At 45.0% G+C, this 25,959-nt stretch overlaps 1 protein-coding gene across 1 annotated transcript in view; it reads left to right on the forward strand.

Annotated features, from left to right (window-relative positions):
* LOC124138844 overlaps positions 1-25,959 on the forward strand; it is a 48,308-nt gene that overhangs the window by 15,822 nt on the left and 6,527 nt on the right. The window contains exons 7-22 of the mRNA XM_048399726.1: positions 395-529; positions 1,290-1,426; positions 3,549-3,611; positions 4,736-4,906; positions 5,940-6,109; positions 8,644-8,748; positions 10,852-11,017; positions 11,183-11,330; positions 11,459-11,541; positions 12,897-12,971; positions 18,356-18,435; positions 19,272-19,378; positions 20,558-20,629; positions 22,235-22,369; positions 23,957-24,073; positions 25,641-25,778. Coding sequence (XP_048255683.1) covers positions 395-529; positions 1,290-1,426; positions 3,549-3,611; positions 4,736-4,906; positions 5,940-6,109; positions 8,644-8,748; positions 10,852-11,017; positions 11,183-11,330; positions 11,459-11,541; positions 12,897-12,971; positions 18,356-18,435; positions 19,272-19,378; positions 20,558-20,629; positions 22,235-22,369; positions 23,957-24,073; positions 25,641-25,778 — 1,902 coding nt within the window. The remainder of the gene's footprint in view (positions 1-394; positions 530-1,289; positions 1,427-3,548; positions 3,612-4,735; positions 4,907-5,939; positions 6,110-8,643; positions 8,749-10,851; positions 11,018-11,182; positions 11,331-11,458; positions 11,542-12,896; positions 12,972-18,355; positions 18,436-19,271; positions 19,379-20,557; positions 20,630-22,234; positions 22,370-23,956; positions 24,074-25,640; positions 25,779-25,959) is intronic.

A 25,959-nucleotide genomic window follows, 5' to 3' on the forward strand; every position in this document is an offset into this window, starting at 1 on the left:
AGTTGGTAATGTTAATTTCATCTGGGTCAGTTTGGCATTAAATGTATCTATTATGTGTCTTCCAATGAAGACATGCTTCTTAAAGATACCACCTCTTGTATTATTGTAGGCACAGGTGGCCCAGTCATCTAAGGCACCACTTTTCCTGGGCAGAGTTGTGTCTTTTATGATTGTGGGTTTGAATCCCAGTTTCCCTGATAAGCTTGTTGAGCTGTCCGCACCATATCCATGCTCTTTAGTTTCACCAAAGTGGTAAGCATCTGAGACCTGCATCACTTCAGGCTTTCCTCACACATCAAGCTGACATTGGTTTAAAGTCGCGTTAAGCCAAACTTACTCACTCACTCATAACATACACCCAGCACCAAGGTACAGTGAATTATGTGTATTCCAGGAACGTGTTCACAGCCGGAGGTTGTCAGTAAGAAAGAGATGTCAACATATTTGTCACGACGAAAAGAAGTTTGTGAGGTTGCCCCTGACAACAAAGAACAAGATAGGTCAACCATTGATGTCAAACCAGACAAAGGTATTTGTTTTGTTCAAAAGGTCAAAAGTAACCTCTTTTCATCCCCCAAAACCATGAGTAAATTTGTGCTGTACAAAAAATCATAAGTAGGTTGTTGTACAAAATATCAGAAGTAACTTATTGCTGAACAAAAGGTCATAATAACTTAGTGCTGTACAAAAAACTTTGTTTGGTACAGAAGTGTTACTTAACCAGTTGGGTATAAATCTTAGAGGATTTCTAGAGGATTGTATTATTCAGAAAATTAGACTGTTTGTTTGTTGCTTAACGCTGCAATCAGCAATATTCCAGCTCTATGACGGCGGTCTGTAAATAATTGAGTCTGGACCAAACAGTCCAGTGATTGATATCATGAGCATCGATCCACACAACTGGGATACGATGACATTCATCAACCAAGTCAGCAAGCCTGACCAACTGATCCTGTTAGTCACCTCTTACGACAAGCATATTGGCCTTTTACGGCAAGCATGGGTTGCGGAAGACCTATTCTACCCCGGATCTTCATGGGTAAAAAATTAGACTAGACTGTTTTTAAGGTGAGGTGACCTATGGATACCACACTCAGACACATTGTACTGTTACTGAACCGACCGGTCCTTGTTGTATGCTCTTAATACCAAGTGCTAGGCAGGGTTACAAGAAGTACCATCTTTTAACATCTTTTGGTATGGTGCGGCCAGGAGATTGAAACACTGGCCTTCTGCTCTGGGTAGACAGTGATTTAGATTGGTTTGACTGACTGTCACTCCCTCTTCAGTGATAGAAGTTAAGAAGAAGACGTCGGTGACACCAACCAACCCACTGGTGCAGTCATGTGCTGTCAAGAGGAAGATCTTCGAGGATGATGTTGATGATGCTGATGATGGTGTGCAACCTTTGACGAAAAAGATGAAGGTACAGTGATTTGAGCCTTAGTGTGGCGTGGTGTTGGATTGATGTGGGTTTTGTGTGGGTGTGGTGCGGGTGTGGGCGTGGTGTTGGATTGGTGAGGGTGTTGTGTGGGCGTTGTCGTGGTGTTGGATTGGTGAGGGTGTGGTGCGGGTGTGGGCGTGATGTTGGATTGGTGTGGGATTAGTGTGGGCATGGTGTTTGATTGGTTTGGGATTAGTTTGGGCATGGTGTTGGATTGGTGTGGGATTAGTGTGGGCATGGTGTTGGATTGCTGTGGGCTTAGTGTGGGTGTGGTGTTGGATTGGTATTTGATTAGTGTGGGTATAGTGTTGGATTGGTGTTGTATTAGTGTGGGCATAGTGTTGGATTGGTGTTGGATTAGTGTGGGCATAGTGTTGGATTGGTGTTGGATTAGTGTGGGTGTAGTGTTGGATTAGTGTGGGCATGGTGTGTGATTAGTGTGGGTGTTGTGTGGGCGTGGTGTGGGAATGGTGTTGGATTAGTGTGTGTGTGGTGTGGGATTGGTGTTGGATTAGTGTGTGTGTGGTTTTGGATTGGTGTTTGATTAGTGTGGTTGTGGTGTTGGATTGATGTGGGTGTTGTGTGGGTGTGGTGCAGGCGTGGTGTTGGATTGGTGAGGGTGTTGTGTGGGCGTGGTCGTGGTGTTGGATTGGTGTGGGTGTGGTGCGGGTGTGGGTGTGATGTTGGATTGGTGTTGGATTAGTGTGGGCATGGTGTTTGATTGGTTTGGGATTAGTGTTGGATTGGTGTGGGATTAGTGTGGGCATGGTGTTGGATTGCTGTGGGCTTAGTGTGGGTGTGGTGTTGGATTGGTATTTGATTAGTGTAGGTATAGTGTTGGATTGGTGTTGGATTAGTGTGGGCATAGTGTTGGATTAGTGTGGGCATAGTGTTGGATTGGTGTTGGATTAGTGTGGGCATAGTGTTGAATTGGTGTTGGATTAGTGTGGGTGTAGTGTGGGTGTAGTGTTGGATTAGTGTGGGCATGGTGTGGGATTAGTGTGGGTGTTGTGTGGGCATGGTGTGGGATTGGTGTTGGATTAGTGTGTGTGTGGTGTGGGATTGGTGTTGGATTAGTGTGTGTGTGGTGTTGGATTGGTGTTTGATAAGTGTGGGTGTGGTGTTGGATTAGTGTGGGTGTAGTGTGGGATTAGTGTGTGTGTGGTGTGGGATTGGTGTTGGATTGGTGTGTGTGTGGTGTTGGATTGGTGTTTGATTAGTGTGGGTGTGGTGTTGGATTAGTGTGGGCGTGATGTTGGATTGGTGTGGGCGTGGTGTTGGATTAGTGTGGGCGTGGTGTAGGATTGGTGTTGGATTAGTGTGGGTGTGGTGTTGGATTGGTGTGGGTGTTGTGTGGGCGTGGTGTTGGATTAGTGTGGGCTTGGTGTAGGATTGGTGTTGGATTGGTGTGGGCATGGTATTGGATTGGTGTGGGTGTGGTGTTGGATCGGTGTGGGTGTTGTGTGGGCGTGGTGTTGGATTGGTGTGGGTGTGGTGTTGGATTGGTGTGGACGTAGGCAGGGGCATGGTGTGGGTATAACAATAAAGCAGGATCATCAATGTTTGTTTGAATGTTTATGTAGCAGGGTGTGGAGTCATCCCACATGTAACAACCTTACCTTCTCACCTTGCTGACAGGGTAACCTCTCTGGTCATTTGGACAAGGTGTCTGTCCACGTATTAGAAAGTCTGTCGTCCGAATCCCGTCAATTGTGAGGCCGTGACATTTACATTCAGTCAAGATGTACTTATACTTATTATACTGGAGAATGTGCAGAATGGTAATTCCATTGTGATAGGTCACATGATATTTTAGTTCTTCCAGCCTTTGACAGATGTTTGGGTGTGAAGATAACTTTTGCTTTTGAAGGATTTCTGCGTAAGGGTAGACCCTGTTAAAGATGTTTATGGTCCCTGTCTTGTATGGGGACATACACAGACATTATTAAAGGGACATACAAATATTTTGAGTCAAACAATGTATAGGAAGAGTTTAGTCAGGCCCTGCAACTTCTAAAGTCTGTGGATACTGATGGCAGCCTGGCAATTTCTTTCATTTCAAACACTAGTCCTACCATTTAAAAAAAAAGTGATGTTTTTCCAGCTAAAACATCCGGTTCAGCCATGGTGTCCTCTCTGGTCTGGAGTGAAAGTGGACCATCAGACAGTAAGTTGGTTGACAGTAGCCATGTCGCCTTTGTCAAAGTTGTAGATCATTTTGATATTTTGATCGGTTTAATTGTATTCATGTTTCAGGGTTTCAGAATATTTCTCCAGTGTTCTGTTTCTGGTTCTGATGCCTTGAATACTCAGTTGATTTGTACTTGTTGGTAGAGCGTCTGCCCAGAGGTCGGAAGGTCGGTGGTTTGATCCCTGGCCCTGTCCACCAAAAGACGTTAAAAGATGGTACTTGTTGTTTCTCTGTCTGGTGCTTGGCATTAAGAGGATAAACAAGGAATGATTGGCTTGGAGTCATTATACTGTATCTGTGTGGGGTATTCATGTTAAAGAGGGCACGGGTAGCCCAGTTGTCTAAGGCACCGCGATTCGCTGTGCAGAGTTGCGTTCCTTGGGCACGCTAGAAACCTATGATTGTGGGTTCGAATCCCGGTTCGCCCTGATTATGTTTCTAGGTTTGTCAGCACCATACCCATGCTTGTGGGTTTCACCGAAGTGGTAAACGTCTGAGACCTGCATCACTTCAGGCTTTCCTCCCACATTAAGCTGACACACCGTGATATAGCTGGAATACTCTCAAAAGCGACGTTAAACCCAACTCACTAACTATTCATGTTAAACTGCAGCATGGTATCTCAATGGGCTTGCACTCTAAAACTGGCATTAGTCCAGTACCCACTTGCACAAAGAGATCTTAGCGCTAAGATGATCGTAACTCGCATACTTTAACATAGGCTTACAATAGTCTTATCGCTAAGATCGTTTTGTGCATGTGGGTCCTGATGAATAAAAACAACAGCACACAGATACACATGCATGCATGTTAAGCCTCATTTCACATCACTATTTTTGTGAAATTTACTTTCAAACCTTGCTCACACATGTTAAAGAATAATCTGGGGCGGTCAGGTAGCCTAGTGGTTAAAGCGTTTGCTCATCACGCCAAAGACCCAGGTTCGATTCCCAACATGGGTACAATGTGTGAAGCCCATTTGTGGTGTCCCCAGCCATGATATTGCTGGAATATTGCTGAAAGCGGCATAAAACTATACTCACTCACTCACTCACTAAAGAATAATCTTTTTAGATAAAGCAACACTCTTTTTTTTCCAGTCTAATAGTGACTACACCCTACCAGGTCAGATGCCAAGCTCTGTCAGCAACATCATTAACATCTGCATTGAGGAGAACTTTCAGCTGGAAGCCCTGACAATGACCCAGGCATCGATACAAACGTATCCTTCATCTCACCTGCTGCACACACTGATGACACAGGTCCTCCTGGTGAGATTGTTAACTTGATGATATTCACAAGAGTTGAGAGTTTGACCAAATTGGGTACAGATATTGTCCTCATGAAAGACAGTTCCTTCTTAATATTGACCAGATGAAAGGTCACATTTGAATGACTTAAACTGGTTTGAGACTGGTGAGATTTTTAACTTGATGATGTCAACAAGTGTTGAGTGATTTTGACCACTTTTGGTCTGTAAATAATCGAGTCTGGACCAGATAATCCAGTGATTGACACAATGAGCATCGATCCACGCAATTGGGATGCGATGACATGCATCAACCACATCAGCGAGCCTGACCACCCAATCCCGTTAGTCGCCTCTTATGACAAGCATATTCTCCTTATATGGCAAGCATGGGTTGCCGGAGTACGGTGGCCCATACCCGTCACTGGTAAGATCCTTTTTCACTGTATGCCTCTATATTTTATCTGGCGGCTGCTAAATTTCTTTCTGGCGGCCTGCCAAATACTTCCTAGTTTTATAAAGGTCATAAGGGCCCAGTTAACACCCGATCATCACTAATTTCACTCTGCTAATTGCTCATCGACTGGCTGATACCTACTTTAGAATCAAAGTTCAATCTTACGGATACAATCTCCAAGGGCACTGATCTGGAAGTAATTTGGTCGCACGTGGTAAGCCAATTTGAAACGAAAAGCATCTGACAAAATATAGAGGCATACAGTGAAAAATGATCTCACCAGTGGCGGGTATGGGCCACCATACTGGAGACCTATTCTATCCGGGATCTTCATGACTGCAAGAAATATTAATGAATTTAATTTTGTCAAATTTTTGACAAACACAGGTCAAGTTCAATGGTCAGCCAAACCTGTCATTACTGCAAGAAATAGGGCAAAGGAATTTGGCTGCAGTTCTGCAAGAGATACTTTCAGTTGACCAAAAATACAAAATTTGTTTCGTCTCCAGTATTGTGGAAACTTTGATACCTTGATTCATGAAGCACCTTTGGTAAAATCAGGTAATGTAGTGTTTTGTTATGCAAACATTTATTCCAGAAAGCCAAGTCCAGGCACATATCTCAGATGGCGTACAGGATCCTGATGAATATCCTGACTGCCCATCCCCCTAACAGCAAACTGATGAGGGGCATCTACCTCAACTCCTTCTACCTGCTGGAAGATGGCCACGGGGAGGGGGTGTGGGAGTTCATCAGCTTTGTTGTAGGGTAGGTGGAGATCATGCAAGCTTAGATCCTGTGGGGAGTTCATCAGCTTTGTTGTAGGGTAGGTGGAGATCATGCAAGGTTAGATCCTGTGGGGAGTTCATCAGCTTTGTTGTAGGGTAGTTGGAGATCATGCAAGCTTAGATCCTGTGGGGAGTTCATCAGCTTTGTTGTGTAGTTGGAGATCATGCAAGCTTAGATCCTGTGGGGAGTTTATCAGTTTTGTTGTAGGGTAGTTGGAGATCATGCAAGCTTAGATCCTGTGGGGAGTTCATCAGCTTTGTTGTAGGGTAGGTGGAGATCATGCAAGCTTAGATCCTGTGGGGAGTTCATCAGCTTTGTTGTAGGGTAGGTGGAGATCATGCAAGCTTAGATCCTGTGGGGAGTTCATCAGCTTTGTTGTAGGGTAGGTGGAGATCATGCAAGCTTAGATCCTGTGGGGAGTTCATCAGCTTTGTTGTGTAGGTGGAGATCATGCAAGCTTAGATCCTGTGGGGAGTTCATCAGCTTTTTTGTAGGGTAGGTGGAGATCATGCAAGCTTAGATCCTGTGGGGAAGGTCATCAGTTTTGTTGTGTAGGTGGAGATCATGCAAGCTTAGACCCTGTGTGGGAAGTCATCAGTTTTGTTGTGTAGGTGGAGATCATGCAAGCTTAGATCCTGTAGGGAAGGTCATCAGTTTTGTTGTGTAGGTGGAGATCATGCAAGCTTAGACCCTGTGTGGGAGGTCATCAGTTTTGTTGTGTAGGTGGAGATCATGCAAGCTTAGATCCTGTAGGGCAGGCCTCAGTTTTGTTGTGTAGGTGGAGATCACACAAGCTTAGATCCTGTGTGGGAGGTCATCAGTTTTGTTGTGTAGGTGGAGATCATGCAAGCTTAGACCCTGTGTGGGAGGTCATCAGCTTTGTTGTGTAGGTGGAGATCATGCAAGCTTAGATCCTGTGGGGAGTTCATCAGCTTTGTTGTAGGGTAGGTGGAGATCATGCAAGCTTAGATCCTGTCGGGAGTTCATCAGCTTTGTTGTGTAGGTGGAGATCATGCAAGCTTAGATCCTGTGTGGGAGGTCATCAGTTTTGTTGTGTAGGTGGAGATCACACAAGCTTAGATCCTGTGGGGAGTTCATCAGCTTTGTTGTAGGGTAGGTGGAGATCATGCAAGCTTAGACCCTGTAGGGCAGGTCATCAGTTTTGTTGTGTAGGTGGAGATCATGCAAGCTTAGATCCTGTGGGGAGTTCATCAGTTTTGTTGTAGTGTAGGTGGAGATCATGCAAGCTTAGATCCTGTGTGGGAGTTCATCAGCTTTGTTGTAGTGTAGGTGGAGATCATGCAAGCTTAGATTCTGTGTGGGAGGTCATCAGCTTTGTTGTAGGGTAGGTGGAGATCTGGCAGGCTTAGACCCAGTGGGGAGTTTATCAGCTGGGTTCAAAGATAGGATGTGGAAGCTTAGATCCTGTGTGGGAGGTCATCAGTTTTGTTGTGTAGGTGGAGATCATGCAAGCTTAGATCCTGTAGGGCAGGTCATCAGTTTTGTTGTGTAGGTGGAGATCACACAAGCTTAGATCCTGTGGGGCAGGTCATCAGCATTGTTGTAGGGTAGGTGGAGATCATGCAAGCTTAGATCCTGTGGGGAGTTCATCAGTTTTGTTGTAGGGTAGGTGGAGATCATGCAAGCTTAGATCCTGTGGGGCAGGTCATCAGCTTTGTTGTAGGGTAGGTGGAGATCATGCAAGCTTAGATCCTGTGGGGAGTTCATCAGCTTTGTTGTAGGGTAGGTGGAGATCATGCAAGCTTAGATCCTGTGGGGAGTTCATCAGCTTTTTTGTAGGGTAGGTGGAGATCATGCAAGCTTAGATCCTGTGGGGAGTTCATCAGCTTTGTTGTAGGGTAGGTGGAGATCATGCAAGCTTAGATCCTGTGGGGAGTTCATCAGCTTTGTTGTAGGGTAGGTGGAAATCATGCAAGCTTAGATCCTGTGGGGAGTTCATCAGCTTTGTTGTAGGGTAGGTGGAGATCATGCAAGCTTAGATCCTGTGGGGAGTTCATCAGCTTTGTTGTGTAGGTGGAGATCATGCAAGCTTAGACCCTGTGTGGGAGGTCATCAGCTTTGTTGTAGGGTAGGTGGAGATCACACAAGCTTAGACCCTGTAGGGCAAGTTATCAGTTTTGTTGTAGTGTAGGTGGAGATCATGCAAGCTTAGACCCTGTGTGGGAGGTCATCAGCTTTGTTGTAGTGTAGGTGGAGATCATGCAAGCTTAGACCCTGTGTGGGAGGTCATCAGCTTTGTTGTAGGGTAGGTGGAGATCACACAAGCTTAGACTCAGTGGGGAGTTTGTCAGCTGGGTTCAAAGATAGGATGTGGAAGCTTAGATCCTTTGGGGGAGTTAGATCCTGTGTGTTAGGTTCCTGATTCGATTTATCACTTAAATCTACTCTTGTATCTTAGCATGGTTAGTGGGTTGAGTGTAAGCAATGCTCTATATAATAATGTGTTCATTGTTCACACTGTGGTGAAGTGTAATCCATCCATCTGGTTTCAGGGGGGCTCTGTCGATGGAGCAAGATGCCCACAGGGGCAACCACTGTCTTCTGCTACAGTTCCTCGTCACGGTTTTCCGGCACAGCTTCCGCAGCTTTGTGTCAGAGTAAGTTCATGATGCAAGATTTAATCCTACATTTAGCCAGAAGATATTTGTACCCTCCCCAGGGAGCTGAGAATGCAGACCTGTCAACCCCTCATCATGACAATGTGGGAGATTTGCCTTCAAAATGGGGAAGATTTGCCTCCAAAGGGGGAGATTTTTAAAATAATGAAGATGAGATTATTTCCAACTTTTATTTTATTAATGTTATTATTAAGAAAACCAAATGTTTTAAAACAATAAATAATTAAGAAGTTTCTTATACTTACAGCTTGCTTAATTTCCGTTTGCATTTTCCGCCTCCAAGTATAAACCTAGCCCAATCTACCGATATCACCTTCGTTCAAAGATCATCTCAGATAAACAGATACTGAAATTCAATGATTGGTAGCTCGACCAGTTGACAATGTGTTTCAATTTGACCAGTTGTCAGGCTTCGTTATGATGCAGGTTTTCTGAGTATTTGGAGCGATTTTGGTTTCTAAATACGCCAAAGAAATATCAAGTGCATTTATCCTGGCGCAACATGATCGTCCCTAATTTCAATAAAATATATTGTTTATTTCTGTCTGAGGTAGTCTGTTGACAGTCCCATTACTTCGCTTCTTAAATTTCCTAGAAATGTTCACGTTATTCCATTCCAAGAAATGCATGCCATATTTGGAAGTACTATTATGTTTTACTACAATTTATGAATGAAATGAGTCTCGTCATCATTGTTGACCTTTCTGACCTTGACATGTATTAATTTCATTGGTTAACTAGTACTGTTGTTTGCAAATTAGATTGCCAATCTGGGACGCTAGCAAACTATTTGCCAATCAAATCGTGTAAAATAATCTCATGATACATTTTCGGGAAATTTGATATAGTTCTGTATGTTGATATTTCTGTGAACACGAGTCATGATGTCAGTCAAAAGTTTCACTTTAAACTTTGACTTTGAAACCCTAGCTCTGACCGTGTGACCTATTCTTATTTCGACTACCGAATCAACCAATCACTCATAGTGTTGTTTCTAAAGACAGCTCATATTTTGTTTTCATCTCCGAGAGTTTAATGACGTAACTTTAATTCATGTTTTAACAAAGTTTCTGAAAAATCTGCAGCCAATAAAGTCATGTATAACTGGACCATATGTATCTACGTTCTTAAATTGTGGAGGAATAAACACGATAAGAACATGAAGACAACAGTTCATTTCAGGAAATGATAAGTACTCGGCTGATTATTCATTTAAAGTTCAACCCTTCAGGCACCTGTTAGGACTAACCGTGCTTTCTTTCCAGTTTACATTGTTAAATCGTTCACCATATGGTGATTACTAGACAAAGGCCCGTCTGGGTCCCCCCTCCTGGTGTCTTCGATAAGGGTCGCTAATCCGGGAGCCTACCGGACAGATCGGGACGTAAACTTCCCGTTCTTTGTTTTTACTCACGGGACAATGGAGGCGAATTTTTAAAATGATGAAGAAACCTGTTTTGCGGGAGAAATAGTCCATCATGCGGGAAACTGGAAGATTTCATCAAATTGCAGGAATCTAATGCAAAATGCGGGAGGGTTGACAGGTCTGAGAATGCATTTTGAATTCATGCTGGTCTATGGACATGGTATCATGTGATGCACATGGCACATGAAGCTGCCCTCTGTCATGTTTATTGTTATTTTCTGAGAACTAACATTAAACAGTTCTATTCTTATCTTTGCCCTTTTGTTACTTTTGTTTGTAAGTCTAGAAAATTCTGGACTGGCAACATTTTGTCTAGTCCAGTAACTTTACAATGTTGGCAGTACGGTTGTCTGACTGAAATTTCGGGGAATTTTATACTCTCTTAATAGTTGTCACCTTTTGTGCCCTTCTTTCTTTTCATCACCTAAAATTATTGCTAAAACATTGAGACATTAAGAGGTTATTGGCAAAACAACAGATGTTTCTGTTGCATATATTTGTTGTATGATTGAAGTTAATACCAGATTTCTCTTTAGAAATCCAGATTTAGCCGTCAGCAAAGCCAATTTGTCAGAACTCTGCTGTCTTGAACACCTGAATGAGTCTATGGGGATGTACATGGATGTTTCCTTTTCATCTTTTGTATCTCCATCCAGGCTGCAGTCATCAGATGAGAAGCAGAGACGGAAACTGTTGAGGAGTTGCATGCTGGTCCAGTGTCTGTGGTACCCTTCCTATCTGCTGTTCCCCAACTCTCGCACACAGCAGCTGTTGGACTTTGTGGGGCAGTGCTTGCTGCTGCCTAGTGACTGCACACACAAGGTGAGGTACTCCTCAAGACTGTTGGACTTTGTGGGGCAGTGCTTACTGCTGCCTAGTGACTGCACACACAAGGTGAGGTAGTCCTCAAGTCTGTTGGACTTAGTGGGGCAGTGACTGCTGCCTGGTCACTTTCTATTCTCCAATTTATTTTGGTTTTTGTTGCAGGGGCAACTGTTGGAGAGTGTCCTTAGCCTTGTTTCCATGGCAACACAATGTTGTCAGATAGCTGACCATGGTGAGGTGACAAGTGGCTACCCAGACATCGGAGAGAGGACATCATTGTTTGTGAATGCATTGGCTCGGAACATTTCAGGTGAGCAAGCTCTTATCTGATAATCCCATCGTTATCATTGTTATGTGTCATAAATGACAACAATTTCATTAAAGTCAGTTGTGTTCTATGAACCAGTGGCCATTTTGAACCTCGTATGTCCCATTCAGGCTGCAGTATCAAGGAGGAGACAACTCTACTGACCACGCTTCGTAACCTACAGCCTGATTGGTTGTGTCTGCGGATTGTTCAGGTGAGGATATTTTTTAGTCTTACAATCCATCTGAGACCTTCCATTTGTTCTTGTTGTTTTGTTTTGTTCTTGTTAGGTCTGTGCAAGAAATGAAATCTGTTCTCACATTAACATTTGTACTTGTTCTGAGATTTCTTCTCATCCTAGCTATGTTAATCAGTTCTGGTCCGAACTAATATCCGTTCTAGTGTGAAGATTTGTTCTGTCTGTGAGCATGTGGCATAACCTCAATTCTGAAATTAATAGGTTTCTAGCAAGTCACCAAATATCAGAGGAAGGGGCTTTATATTTAGTTTTGAATTGTTGCCATGAATGGATTTTTAAAATACATTTTTAAAGTACCCCTTAATTTGCAAAATATGAACTTTAAAAAATCCAAAGTTTTAACAAAATAATGCTATTTTTTTCCACCAATTTGTCTGCATTTCAATCAATGATGTTGTGCCATGGTACTAGAATCCTATCGTGAGGTCATGTATCAATAAAAAAAATGCATATGTGGACCTGGAGTGAGGACATGTCATTTATACTTTTAGAAAAAACGAGGGGATATCCAATGTAAGGATTTGACAAATCAGGATTATTCTGATGTCATGACAACTAAGGGTTCATCAAAGCCACCAAAGTTTCATTATGAAAAATGCATGTTACATATGTGCATGTCAGTTCGTTCATTCGATGTGGGTTGCTGTTGATGAACCTTCCAATGGCCATTTGGGGTATTTTTTATAACAACATAGTATAATAACAGGACCAACCTGCATACTTCACTACAGATTTGTTGACATGGTATGATGGTTATGTAGATGCTGTGGTTGCTATGTTTGACTCAGCTGATTGTGTGTCATTGTTCCCTGTGAAGCGCCGGGGTAGAATAGGTTTCAGCAACCCATGCTTACGGTAAAAGGTGACTATGCTTGTCGTTAGAGGCGACCAACGGGATCAGGTTGTCAGGCTCACTGACTTGGTGGATGCATGTCATCATATCCCAATTGCGTGGATCAATGCTCATGACGTCAATCACTGGACTTTCTGGTCCAGACTTGATTATTTACAGACCACCCTCATAGAGCTGGAATATTGCTGAGTGCAGCGTTAAGCAACAAACAAACAAACAAACCATTGATCCCTGACAGTGTTGGTCCAGTTCTGACTTGAATATTGCTGACTGCAGCATAAAGCAACATTCACTCTCTCACAATTACCTTTGTTTCACATGGATAAGCATATAGACTTCGGTGACCTTTGGTCAACAAGGTGTGTGTAAAGTAGTGCTGAGAAATGTAGGCTCCAGATCAGGGACATGGACACCACCTGTACAGTGATGCTGTGTGCTCTATTATTATTCTACACAGCTCCTGCTGGCCAAAATGGATGACTACTTGCTGGTCAAAGGACTAGATCTAGGACATCTCAACCTCACCAAAATTGTAAGATCTCAACTTTTCTGTTCATCATTAAAGAATTCATGATTTAGTAAACCCGTAAACATAGTCTACTTTTTTGTGGAAAAATATATTGCTGTGTCATTTGGTTGGATAATCAAGCAATTTTATTAGCATTTATTACATTAAGTAATACGTTACCACTGTTATACCGAGGCTGTTGTCTCCCACAACTGCTGCTATAGCGAAATCTACCACAGAGATCTCAATTACCTCATGCAGCACGTGCGTAGCCACCTAGCTGCCATGTGACACCCTTCACTCTTGTCTCTTCGCTTGCTCTAGCAAGACGTACAATAAACTGCTCAAGCGTTCCTGTTTCTCCGACCATTTGGTGATATTTATTACTGTTTATTCTCTCTAAAAAAATTGTGCTTTTACGGGGCGTTTGCTGTAACTACGCTTGGAAATATTTTTCCTGCCAAAAGGAAATATTTTTCCCGCCCTTTTTTTCTATATACTTGCGGGGTGTCTCGTATGCACGTTGCGTCTTACGTTCCCCTGTTCTAGTATATCTTGGGGTTTTTACATCACTTATTCGGGCGGTCGGGTAGCCTTGTGGTTAAAGCGTTCGCTCGTCACGCCGAAGACCCGGGTTCGATTCCCGACATGGGTACAATGTGTGAAGCCCATTTCTGGTGTCCCCCGCCGTGATATTGCTGGAATATTGCTAAAAGCGGCGTAAAACCAAACTCACTCACTCACTCACATCACTTATTCCTCTATATGTTATATGTGTATGTTCTATATTCCCATTGCTCGTTTATTTTCTTGTGAAAATACTCGTTTGTGACTATTTGTGGTGCGTGTGTTGTAACCATGTTTTGCTCTTTGTTCATAGTACAAACAAAATGTCTGACATGGATGTTTCGCCGTCCTCCACCCCCTCTACCCCCGCAACCAGGAGCTGCGGGGGGTGTGGCAAGCGAGCGCTACCGGCTGTATGTGCAGTCCGTTTCCATCCCTGTGGTGGCCGACTCGTCCGGTCGGGGTCCCCTTGCGGGTACCACCACCACGGCTGCGGCGGATCCCTTGGCGGCCCGTGGGCTGTCCGGGGATTCCGTCGCTGCATTACTTGCATAACTTGTGGACTCCAAGCTGGCGGCCTTATCTCAGGATAGGCCGCTGGCTGTTCCGTCCCCGGCCACTTTGGTGTCCGCGGGGTCCACCGGTACGGCGGCGGCTCCCGTGGTCACCGGTCCTTCCCCCGAACCGTTGCTCCCGCTATCGGTTAAGGACCGCCTGGCCATGGTTTATGACCTCTTTGAGGACATGCCCCGGCCGGTACCGCGGGGAATCCACGACTGTGGGTTCCTCCGAGGTATACGATGAGTCTTCCGACACGGCTTTCCCCGCATCAACCTTGCTGCGCGGTATCAAGCCTTCCTTTGAGAACGCCTTTGCGGCGGCCTCCGGTCGGGGTCTCCCGTTGCCTCCGACGTCCCGGGCTGCAAGCGCCGGTAGGTCTAAGGGGTCGGGTTCTTCTTCCTCTGGGAAGTAGCCCCGCCCTGAGGGCTCCGGTATGGGCAATCAGCTGCCCTTTCGCGGGAAGACGGGGAACTGGGGGAAGCCCATGTCGTCTAAGGACGGCAAGGGCCCCTCCAGGTGACTCTCATTGGAGGGGTTCGTATGCCGACAGCGCCATCTTCAGTTGGCCCTTAGGCGAACCCGAGTCACTTGGCCCTGGACAGTTGCGCCTGCCGCAGCCTGTCAGGGCCCCCTCTCCTTCCCCAGTGGGAGCCAGACACCAGACTTACTGGGAGAACTGGGAACAAGTGTTCGACGACCCGTGGGTGGTCAACACGATTCGGTACGGCTATCGGCTTGATCTCAAAGCGAATCCGCCGCTCACCATTGCCCCGTTGGCAGGTTTCGATTCGGAAACCGATCTTCCCATCCTCGCCGATGCCATCGGCAGGTTGGTGGAGAAGGGGCAGTACGGGAGTTAGCTCTACCAGAAATAACACCGGGGTTTTACTCCAGGATATTTCTCGTTCCCAAGTAGGACAGTGCCGAACTCAGAATGATTCACACGTCCGCTCCCTGGCTGTTCACCCGGTTAACCACCCCCATAGTGGGGTTCCTCCACAGGGGTGGTGTCCGGTACTTCGCGTACCTGGACGACTCGCTAGTAGCAAATCGAATGACGGACACCCTGTCACGCCATCCCGTTTTCGCACGTTGGCTCTTGGAGCAATTCGGGTGGATTATCAATCTCCCAAAGAGCGAGTTAACCCCTTCTCAGAACTTGCTGTTCATCGGAGGTCGGTTCAACACGGTGTCCCATCGCCTCTTTGTCCCCCCAGACCGGGGGCACAAGTTTCAGGCGATGATTGCCAAAGTCTTAGCGGTGCAACAGACTGTTCACTTTTGGGAACAGCTGTTAGGGCTATTTGTATCAGCCCAGGACTGCACCGAACGGGGTCGTCTCCAACTCCGCCCGCTGCAACGTTTTTTAATCCAGTTGTTAGCAACGGAGGTGAACAGTGCGACCGTCGCCCTCCCGGATCGGCTCCGACCGCATCTGGAGTGGTGGACGGTCCCTTACAATGTCTTATCAGGAGTCTCTATGCGGCCCTACCGGGCCACGTTGCACCTGTATACAGACGCCTCTCTGGTGGGCTGGGGCGCCCATCTAGATGGGGAGGTGAGCTCGGGGCTGTGGTGCGTAGACGAACTAGGTCTTCACATCAATTGTCTCGAGTTCAAGGCAGTGATCAACGCAGTCAATCACTGGAAGCATCGTCTCGTCGACGCCCGGCTCATGCTGGCGACCGACAACATGACGGTAGTGTCCTATGTGAACAAACTGGGGGGAACCCACAGTCACTCGCTACTCGATCTCACGTTCGAGTTTTACGCTCTGGTGGACAGTGTCCCGTGCCAGATACGTGCCCGTCACATCCCAGGTGTGCGGAACGTACTGGCCGATGCTCTATCGAGGCCTCAGGATCCGAGCCCCACAGACGACGCTTATGCTTACCCGCCGACAGCGTTGATACCACACATTCTAAGCCGGCTCTGAGGAGTTCGCTGTCGAATGTTACTGATCGCGCCCATGTGGCCGAACAGATCGTGGTACCCCGACTTGCTGACCCAGGTCACGCAGTCGCCACTTCCACTGCCTGTGAGACCGGATCTCTTGATCCACCCTCACACACGTCAGCTTCATCCAAACGCAGGGCAGTTCAATCTGCACGCGTGGATGTTGTCACCGAGCGTCTGAGGAGTAAAGGTTTTTCTCGCCGGGCGTCTCGGGCATACGTTAGTTTGCATCGTGATTCTACCCAGAAGGTGTATAATGCACGTTGGGTTATTTTCACGAAGAGGTGTTGTAAACATCACATTCATTCGCCAGATAAGGTATATGTGCAGGTTATTGCTCGTTTCATGTCTCACTTGCGAGAGACCCGGAAACTCTCCGGGGGTTCCATTGCCAACTATGTCTCGTCCGTTGCTACGGTACGGGACGTTGCTATGGGTACCAGTCTCTCCAAAGAGCCGGTGATACGGGGTATTATCAAGGGTTTCAAACAGCACGATCTTAAGAAGGGCCGCCTTCGGGCACCGGCCTGGGATCTTTCCCTAGTGTTGCAATCACTTACGGAAGCTCCGTATGAACCCTTGCATAGTGCTTCATTCCGGCATGTGACTTGGAAAACAGCATTTCTCCTCTCCTTCTCCGGCACGTGTATCCGAAATTCATGCACTCGATGTCGCCAAGGTACGATTCGTTAGGGGTGACGAAGGAGCGGTCCGCCTGGGCCTGCTCATGGGCTTCCTCGCCAAGAGAGTCGGGCAAACGGAGAGAGAATTCACTGTAAGATCACTCAAAGAAATCTTACATCCTGCTGATACTGAGGACAGAGCGCTGTGTCCGGTTAGGGCCTTTAAGTATTATCTTAAGGCTTCGAATGAACGTAGACAAGGGCGTGACCGTCTGTTCATATCGTGTAACCCTAATCGCACGGTTGACATAACTCGCAACTCGATTGCGTTGTGGCTTCGTTCTGTCATCAATCTGGCGTACCGGTCTCGGGGGTTACCGGTAGCGGGGTCAAACCCGCACGAGATCAGGGCGCTAGCGGCAACATTTTCCCTACACTCGAATATCTCTGTTCGCAGAATATTACGAGGTTGTTACTGGCGTTCTGACTCGGTTTTTGCCAATCCTTACCTCAAACAGGTTGCTGATGCCGTCGTGGAGAGTGTGCACCGTCTTGGCCCGCGGAATATTCTATAAGTAATACGTTACCACTGGGCTGCTGCCCGCCCGTCCGTCCCCCGAGCACTTGCTCTCGCAAGAGACAAGAGTGAAGGGTGTCACATGGCAGCTAGGTGGCTACGCACGTGCTGCATGAGGTAATTGAGATCTCTGTGGTAGATTTCGCTATAGCAGCAGTTGTGGGAGACAACAGCCTCGGTATAACAGTGGTAACGTATTACTTATAGAATATTCCGAAAAGGAAAATTCTACAAGATTCCATATCCTACATATTTTCCAAAGGCAAGGGAGTTAACTGACTATAAAAGTCAGGTTTCCACCCTTGCCTAACTAGGCTGGAATTTAGAGATGGGGATTATTTTGAATGGGCTGACGAGTGCTGCCATTTTGTTTGAAGCAAATGCAAATGATATGAAAGGTGGAATCTGATTGGTCAATAGGAGGGCCATTGGGCTACATTACTGGCGCTACACAGGTGGCGCTACAATCATGTTTTCTTTTACAGTGTAGAAATCAATTAGTTTCAGTAACAATCTTTTACCTATTTTAGATAGAATAGTTCTACACTGCCAGTTGTAAAACCTACTACTGTACCCTCATACAGTGTTTGCAGATACAGGTATTGGAGAGTGTTTGCTGATTAGATACCTGTATTGACTGTCTACTGATACTTTAATCCCAGTCTCCATACTTCCTACACTCTTGTTTCATACAGGTGTCTCAGTATATCTTCCTCTGTTACATACAGGTGTCTCAGTATATCTTCCTCTGTTACAGACAGATGTGTCAGTATCTCTTCCTCTCTTACATACAGGTGTCTCAGTATCTCTTCCTCTGTTACATACAGGTGTCTCAGTATCTCTTCCTCTCTTACATACAGGTGTCTCAGTATCTCTTCCTCTCTTACATACATGTGTCTCAGTATCTCTTCCTCTCTTACATACAGGTGTCTCAGTATCTCTTCCTCTGTTACATACATGTGTCTCAGCATATCTTCCTCTCTTACATACATGTGTCTCAGTATCTCTTCCTCTCTTACATACAGGTGTCTCAGTATCTCTTCCTCTGTTACATACACGTGTCTCAGTATCTCTTCCTCTGTTACATACATGTGTCTCAGTATCTCTTCCTCTCTTACATACAGGTGTCTCAGTATATCTTCCTCTTGCCAAGGTTGTCAAGTACAAAGATAGCCATGAAGGAAATTCACAAGCGGCAGCTAAGGTGAGGTACATAGCTCTGTTGTTCAAATCATATTTTTCAGACTCACGAACAGTGATCTTTTATAAGCTTTGAAGAATTTGGCCTAAGTACAAGTTGCATAAAAAAATGGGCAGCTATGTCATTGCATGCTTTTTGGAAAATGATTCTCAGTCATCTATGTAGCTGCAAATCTCTATGCAGAGTTGCATCCCTTCCGCATGCCAGGATCCCATGATTATGTGTTTGAATACCAGATTCGACCTGATCCTTCCTTGAGGATTTCACTAAAGTATTTAACGTCTAAGCCTTGCATCACATTGGGCTTAGCTCTGACATGGCTCTGACATGGCATGATATAATTTAACACTATTCAAAGTGGCTTATAAGAAAACTCACTCCTCATCTTGTTATGTTGTCAATAGCATGAGTTTATTCCTCAACTGATCAGCAGTTGGGCCAAACATTTTTTTATTTTTTGTTTCCTGGGCCTGCTGCCCCTACTGAAATGCAGCCGGTCTAAGAAATGAATTAAAGAACATTTTATTTTTATTATGTTGTCCTGCTAGTAATGTAGACCCTCTAATACAATACCAAATGTTATATATATGTTCCATGTCTACATCACTATCAGTGATCCAAAGGCTGCCAGTTTTAATGCCATGGCAAATATACTTTCATATACATTAATAAATGACTGACATTTATTTTTAGTTTTATTTCGACCGACCTCGTTTGGAAAAGCTGGAATGGATCCGTGAAACATAAAAATAAGGAAGTGCGGCCTCCCTGTATAGGGATGTATAGAGGGGTGTTGTAGTACACAGTATCATTTCCCTGAGTGTTTCCTTCCACTGCAGAAGGCATGGCAGACCGGAGGAGTGTGACGAAGATCAACAGAGAGATGGCAGTGGGGAACGACTCACCCAGCACATGGCAGCCAAGATCAACAAAACCAACAACAAGGGTAACCAGCTACATTCTGTAGAGCAGTGCAGGGCCCACTTGTACAAAGTGATCTTAGCGCTAAGACGATCGTATGTTAAAGTTACGATCATCTTAGCGCTCAGTTCGCTTTGTCCAAATGAGCCCTGTAGTTCAGTGCAATAGGGTTTACTACAAAAGCATTAGAATCCATACAAGCCATTATACATGGTGGACTTGGAGGTTCAGATTAGAAGGATAAAATCAAAAATATTGTAAATTACACAGCGGTAGAAACTAACACTTTTAGTCCACTTGTCCTTAAAATGATAACACACAGCAAAACCCTTAAAAAGGCAAATTTGTACTAGTCCTTATCATACCTTAACTATTGGGCAGTTTGGCAAGGACTATAGGACTAGTGCCAATTTCTAACACTGTTACATCAGTTATGACTCATATCAAATACTGCTGCAAGTATTTCAGGAAATTATTGAGTCACAGAAGTAGGAATTTAGTGTTATGTAAAACCCTGAATATTGTGCCATGCAACTAGGAAGGCATTCACTGGACTGTCTAGGCTACCGATAATTTACAAGCGTCCGCCCGGAGAGCGGAAGGTCCAGGGTTCGATCCCGGCCGCCTCATACAAAAAGACGTTAAAAGATTGTACTTGTTGTTACCCTGTCTGGCGTTCGGCATTAAGGGGCTAAAACAAGGACTGGTCGGCTCGGAGTCAGTATACTGTGTCTGAGTGGGGTATTCATGTTAAACTGCGGCATGGTATCTCAGTGAGCTAGCACTATAAATCGGCATCAGTCCGGACTAGTACAAGCAGCAACACAAACACATACACGTGCATGCACGTCGCTATATAAGTGCAATAATCTTGGACGCGACGTTAAACCCCATTTCACCTCACCGATAATTTACAACCTGTAAACAGGAAGAATCTTGAATATTCAGTTTTACATTGTTGCATTGGATGAAATATTCAAATACCCCTGGATTTGATAAAATAAGAAAGTCCCTGTTTTGAACGAGATGATGTTTTTTCCAATTTTGAGTGCCAAGGGCACTTACTTTTGAAACCTAGATAAATCTCTGAATTATGTGTTGTGATTCATATTGAGTTGTAGTCACCAGACGTGTGTGAAGGTTCATTGTTTTGTTTCTTATGTGATTTGTTTTATACCTTGAAGGTTTCATTGGCTTTTTGTAGGTGAGACAGCACTCCATATGGCTTGTATAAAGAACAATATTGTGAAGTTGAAACAGCTGTTGACGGTGCCAGGTATGTGTGAGTCATATACTGTAATGTTGCAGGTATAGGTTGTTGGTATTATGGCCCTTGGGGGATTATGGGTTCGAATAGGCCCCCAGTAACCTCTGCTTGTTGGTCCCCAGTAACCTCTGCTTGTTGGTCCCCAGTAACCTATGCTTGTTGGTCCCCAGTAACCTCTGCTTGTAGGTCCCCAGTAACCTATGCATGTTGGTCCCAAGTAACCTATGCTTGTTGGCCCCTAGTAACCTCTGCTTGTTGGTCCCCAGTAACCTCCGCTTGTTGGTCCCCAGTAACCTATGCTTGTTGGTCCCCAGTAACCTATGCTTGTAGGTCCCCAGTAACCTATGCTTGTAGGTCCCCAGAACCTCTGCTTGTTGGTCCCCAGTAACCTCTGCTTGTTCGTCCCAAGTAACCTCTGCTTGTTCGTCCCAAGTAACCTCTGCTTGTTCGTCCCAAATAACCTCTGCTTGTTGGTCCCCAGTAACCTCTGCTTGTTGGTCCCAAGTAACCTCTGCTTGTTGGTCCCCAGTAACCTATGCTTGTTGGTCCCCAGTAACCTATGCTTGTTGGTCCCCAGTCACCTCTGCTTGTTCGTCCCCAGTAACCTATGCTTGTTGGTTCCCAGTAACCTATGCTTGTAGGTCCCCAGTAACCTATGATTGTTGGTCCCCAGTAACCTATGCTTGTTCGTCCCCAGTCACCTCTGCTTGTTCGTCCCCAGTAACCTATGCTTGTAGGTCCCCAGTTACCTATGTTTTTAGGTCCCCAGTTACCTATGTTTTTAGGTCCCCAGTAACCTATGCTTGTTGGTCCCCAGTAACCTATGCTTGTTGGTCCCCAGTAACCTATGCTTGTAGGTCCCCAGAACCTCTGCTTGTTCGTCCCAATTAACCTCTGCTTGTTCGTCCAAAGTAACCTCTGCTTGTTGGTCCCCAGTAACCTCTGCTTGTTCGTCCCAAGTAACCTCTGCTTGTTGGTCCCAAGTAACCTCTGCTTGTTGGTCCCCAGTAACCTATGCTTGTTGGTCCCCAGTAACCTATGCTTGTTGGTCCCCAGTCACTTATGCTTGTACGGCCTCAAGCTATTAAGTCACATAGGAGTGCAACAAATACAGATATATTAAAGTTGCTTTCATGGTTTACTCACCAAAACTGTTGTTTCTTGAAAAAGAACAGTTTTGCAGGTGCGCAAAAAACTTTGTAGTAGTTTTCAGAAGTTTTGAGTCGGAAGTTCAAAGATTAAAGATGTAAAGTTGAGTACACAGTTAAATTGTGTTCAGTGTTGTTATCTGAGTTGAGAAGTAACTGCTGAATTGTGAATCTATGTCAGACCACTCTACTCCGCTCCCTACGTCCCCGACTCCCGATGGCTCTACTCTGCTCCACCCCCTCTCCATTTCACCATCCAATTGGCTGTCTTTATGCTCAGCTCTTCTCCTCTTAAATCCACCTCCTTTGGTTCCGTTTGACTTAATTCCACCCTCGTCCCCTCCCTTCTGTTCCACTCCAAGGCGCCAGACTTCGCGTGCTATTCACATTTCCACTAGGCTCCACCTCAATTGAATCCTGCTTCTTTCCCCTTAAACCTCTCACTCATCCTCTGTGCGTGTTTCAGGTGTGGATGTGAATGCACAAGACCATGCAGGTTGGACCCCGCTGCACGAGGCGTGCAACAAAGGCCATGTGGAGTGCGTCGACACGCTGCTCAAACACGTCCCAGCCAGAACCATTGACTCATATCTCAGCAAAAGTAAAACTGTCTGTCAAATCACAGCTTTGATTGTATATGATGGCAATTTTGAATTTAATATTCATGTTTCTAAAATATAAACACGGTCAAGTTAAAAAATGATCTTATGGTGCTCAAATTAACAGAATATTTTGAAGTAGCCTTATGTCAGTATACAAGATTAAATTGTGATCTGTTTAGTAGCCTCAGTTTGTTGTTGACACGTGATTGTTTAATCTTTTAATTTGTTTTATTGACTCTCATTGTACCAATGGCTTGAGGTTTTGCTCTTTATATCAATCACTGGTTTGTCTGGCCAGGCTCAATTATTTACTGGTCACCATCATCGTGATATTGATGATTATGGCTTTGTGTAAGCTGAACACAATAGGAATAAACCCCTGACCTATTTATATAATAAATGCCATGGCAAAAGGGTAAAATTGTTTTTTTCAGGCAATGAAGATTAAGGTCAACAGACTTCATTCTTATCAATTAGGGGGGCATGGGTGGCCCAGTCGTCTAAGGCGCCTTGATTCTCTATGCAGAGTTGCATCCCTTGGGCACCTCAGAAACCTATGATTGTGGGTTCGAAACCCGGTTCCCCCCAATTATGTTTCTAGGTTTGTCAGCACCATACCTGTGCATGTGGGTTTCACCAAAGTGGTAAACGTCTGAGACCTGAGTCACTTCGCTCTTTCCTCCTACATTAAGCTGATACGTCGTGATATAACTGGAATACTGTTAAAAGCAGCATTAAACCTAAATCACACACACTCACTCACTCACTCACCCACCCACTCACTCACTCACTCACCCACCCACCCACCCACTTACTTACTTACTTCAATTAGAGTGAAAAAGTTTATAACCCGGAAGTGGAGATTTATTGCATACAATATGATAACACTGCTGTGCAGTTATTTTTTGACTGATGGCTGGTACCATTTTGGCACTGACTAGTGTAAAATCTGAAGGTTCATTCCTTCACACTATCATTCAGTCAGGGCAGTTGTCGAGCCCTGGGGGTAAGGCGATTGCTTATCACACGGAATGTTTGGCTTCCCTATTGTGGGTACAATGTGTGAAGTCCATTTCTCCATCATGAAATTGCTAAAAGTGGCCTAAAACCAAACTCACTCACTATTATGTGCGGTGAGGTGAGGTGAAATGGGGTTTAACGTCGCGTCCAAGATTATTGCACTTATATAGTGACATGCATGTGTGTGTGTGTGTGTGTGTGTGTGTGGGTGTGGGTGGGTGTCCCTGCTTGTACTAGTCCGGACTGATGCCGATATATAGTGCTAGCTCACTGAGATACCATGCCACAGTTTAACATGAATACCCTACTCAGACACAGTATACTAACTCCGAGCCGACCAGTCCTTGTTTTATCCCCTTAATGCCGAGCGCCAGACAGGGTAACAACAAGTACCATCTTTTAACGTCTTTTGGTATGACGCGGTCGGGGATCGAACCCCTGACCTTCCACTCTCCGGGCGGACGCTCTACCACAAGACCACGGGGGCGGTGTAAGGATCATGCATTCAATACATGTCATGCTGTGTTGTGTATTGTAGTATGTTGATAAATCAGGTTTATCTCCAGACCAGACCTGTAAGAAGGTGGACCTACTAGCCTGCACCCCGGACGGCATCACGCCTCTCCATGACGCTGTCGCCAGCAACAGACTGGACGTGTGTCGCCTCCTGCTCACACATGGAGGTAACTTCTGCAGAAATAGTTAAATATCACATTCCAGAACATGGGTGGCCCAGTCGTCTAAGGCGCCACGATTCGCTGTGCAGACTTGCGTCCGTTGGGCACGCCAGAAACCTATGATTGTTGGTTCGAAACCTGGTTTGCCCCAGTTATGTTTCTAGGTTTGTCAGCACCATACCTGTGCTCGTGGGTTTCACCGAAGTGGTAAACGTCTGAGACCTGCATCACTTCGGGCTTTCCTCCCACAGTAAGCTGACACGCCTCGATATAACTGGAATAATGTTAAAAGCCACGTTAAACCCAACTCACTCACTCACTCACACCAGAACATGGGTAAATACCATGAGGTGGCAATACTATGACACACTTGAATATCATAGTGCTGAATATTACAAGGCTCACTGACATAAACTCCTTGGCAAAAGAAAGTATGCCCCCATGTTTGATGGTGGCTAAAGATGATACTAAGAAGAACTGGTTATTCCATAGTGATGTATTTGGAACGGGCATCATATGTGACATTACATGCATCATATAAATGAGTACCTCATAACAGGTGGCGTGTGCTTGACATCTCAAGTAACATGGGGTCACATTTTCATAGTACACAGTAATGAGTGAAGCAGGTATTTTCAAGTGTATGCTTTCTTTCTTTTGCCTGGCAGTTAAATTTCATACGACCTGGTTCATGAACATAATTAAATACTTCAAGGTTCAAAAACACTGTAAAAATCAAGTCCATATGTATGCTCAGTTGATCGGTTCAAATCAGTATCCCTGCTCTGTTTATCGGTTCAAATCAGCATCCATGCTCTCTTTATAAGTTAAGTAAGTATCCCTGCTCTGTTTATCGGTTCCAATCAGTATCCCTGCTCTGTTTGTATGTTTCAATCAGTATCCCTGCTGTTTGTATGTTCCAATCAGTATCCCTGCTGTTTGTATGTTCCAATCAGTATCCCTGCTGTTTGTATGTTCCAATCAGTATCCCTGCTGTTTGTATGTTCCAATCAGTATCTTTGCTGTTTGTATGTTCAAATCAGTATCCCTGCTGTTTGTATGTTCAAATCAGTATCCCTGTTCTGTATGTTCAAATCATCATCCATGCTCTCTTTATAAGTTCAAGTAAGTATCCATGCTCTGTTTATAGGTTTAATTCAGTATGCATGCTCTGTTATATGTTCAAATTGGTATCTATGTTCTGTTTGTATGTTCCAATCAGTATCCCTGCTCTGTTTGTATGTTCCAATCAGTATCCCTGCTCTGTTTGTAGATTCAGATCAGTGCATGCTATGTTTATCGGGTCAAGTCAGTATGCATGTTCTGTTTGTAGATTCAGATCAGTCCATGCTATGTTTATCGGGTCAAGTCAGTATGCATGCTCTGTTTGTTGGTTTAAATCAGTATCCATGTTCTGTTTCTAGATTCAGATCAGTCCATGCTATGTTTATCGGGTCAAGTCAGTATGCATGATCTGTTTGTTGGTTTAAATCAGCAATCATGCTCTATGTAAGGGTTCAATTCAGTATGCATGCTGTATTTGGTTCAAATCAGTGTGCATGCTCTGTTTTAGGGCCCAGCTTACTGACGGCTAAGACTTCAAGGGGTCAGTGTCCGTCCGACCTGGCCAGGACTCCCAGTATGCGGACACTGCTGACCACGCTGCCAACTCCAATGAAACACAGGGGCATGGACTTCCACTCCTCTCAGGGTAACTATCATACAACAGGTGTCATCAGAATACATATGCACCCTGAGGCTCTAGACCCATTCATCTGACATGCTGTCATTGAAAAAGTATTCAAAGTTGCACTAAGCCCAACCCTCTCACTCAACTTGTCTCCCTATTAAAATGAACCCACGGGGCCTTTGTCACATCAGTGTTTGGAAAG

This window comes from Haliotis rufescens, unplaced genomic scaffold, assembly GCF_023055435.1.
Source record: "Haliotis rufescens isolate VD_foot unplaced genomic scaffold, xgHalRufe1.0.p SCAF_2, whole genome shotgun sequence".
NCBI lineage: Eukaryota > Metazoa > Mollusca > Gastropoda > Lepetellida > Haliotidae > Haliotis > Haliotis rufescens.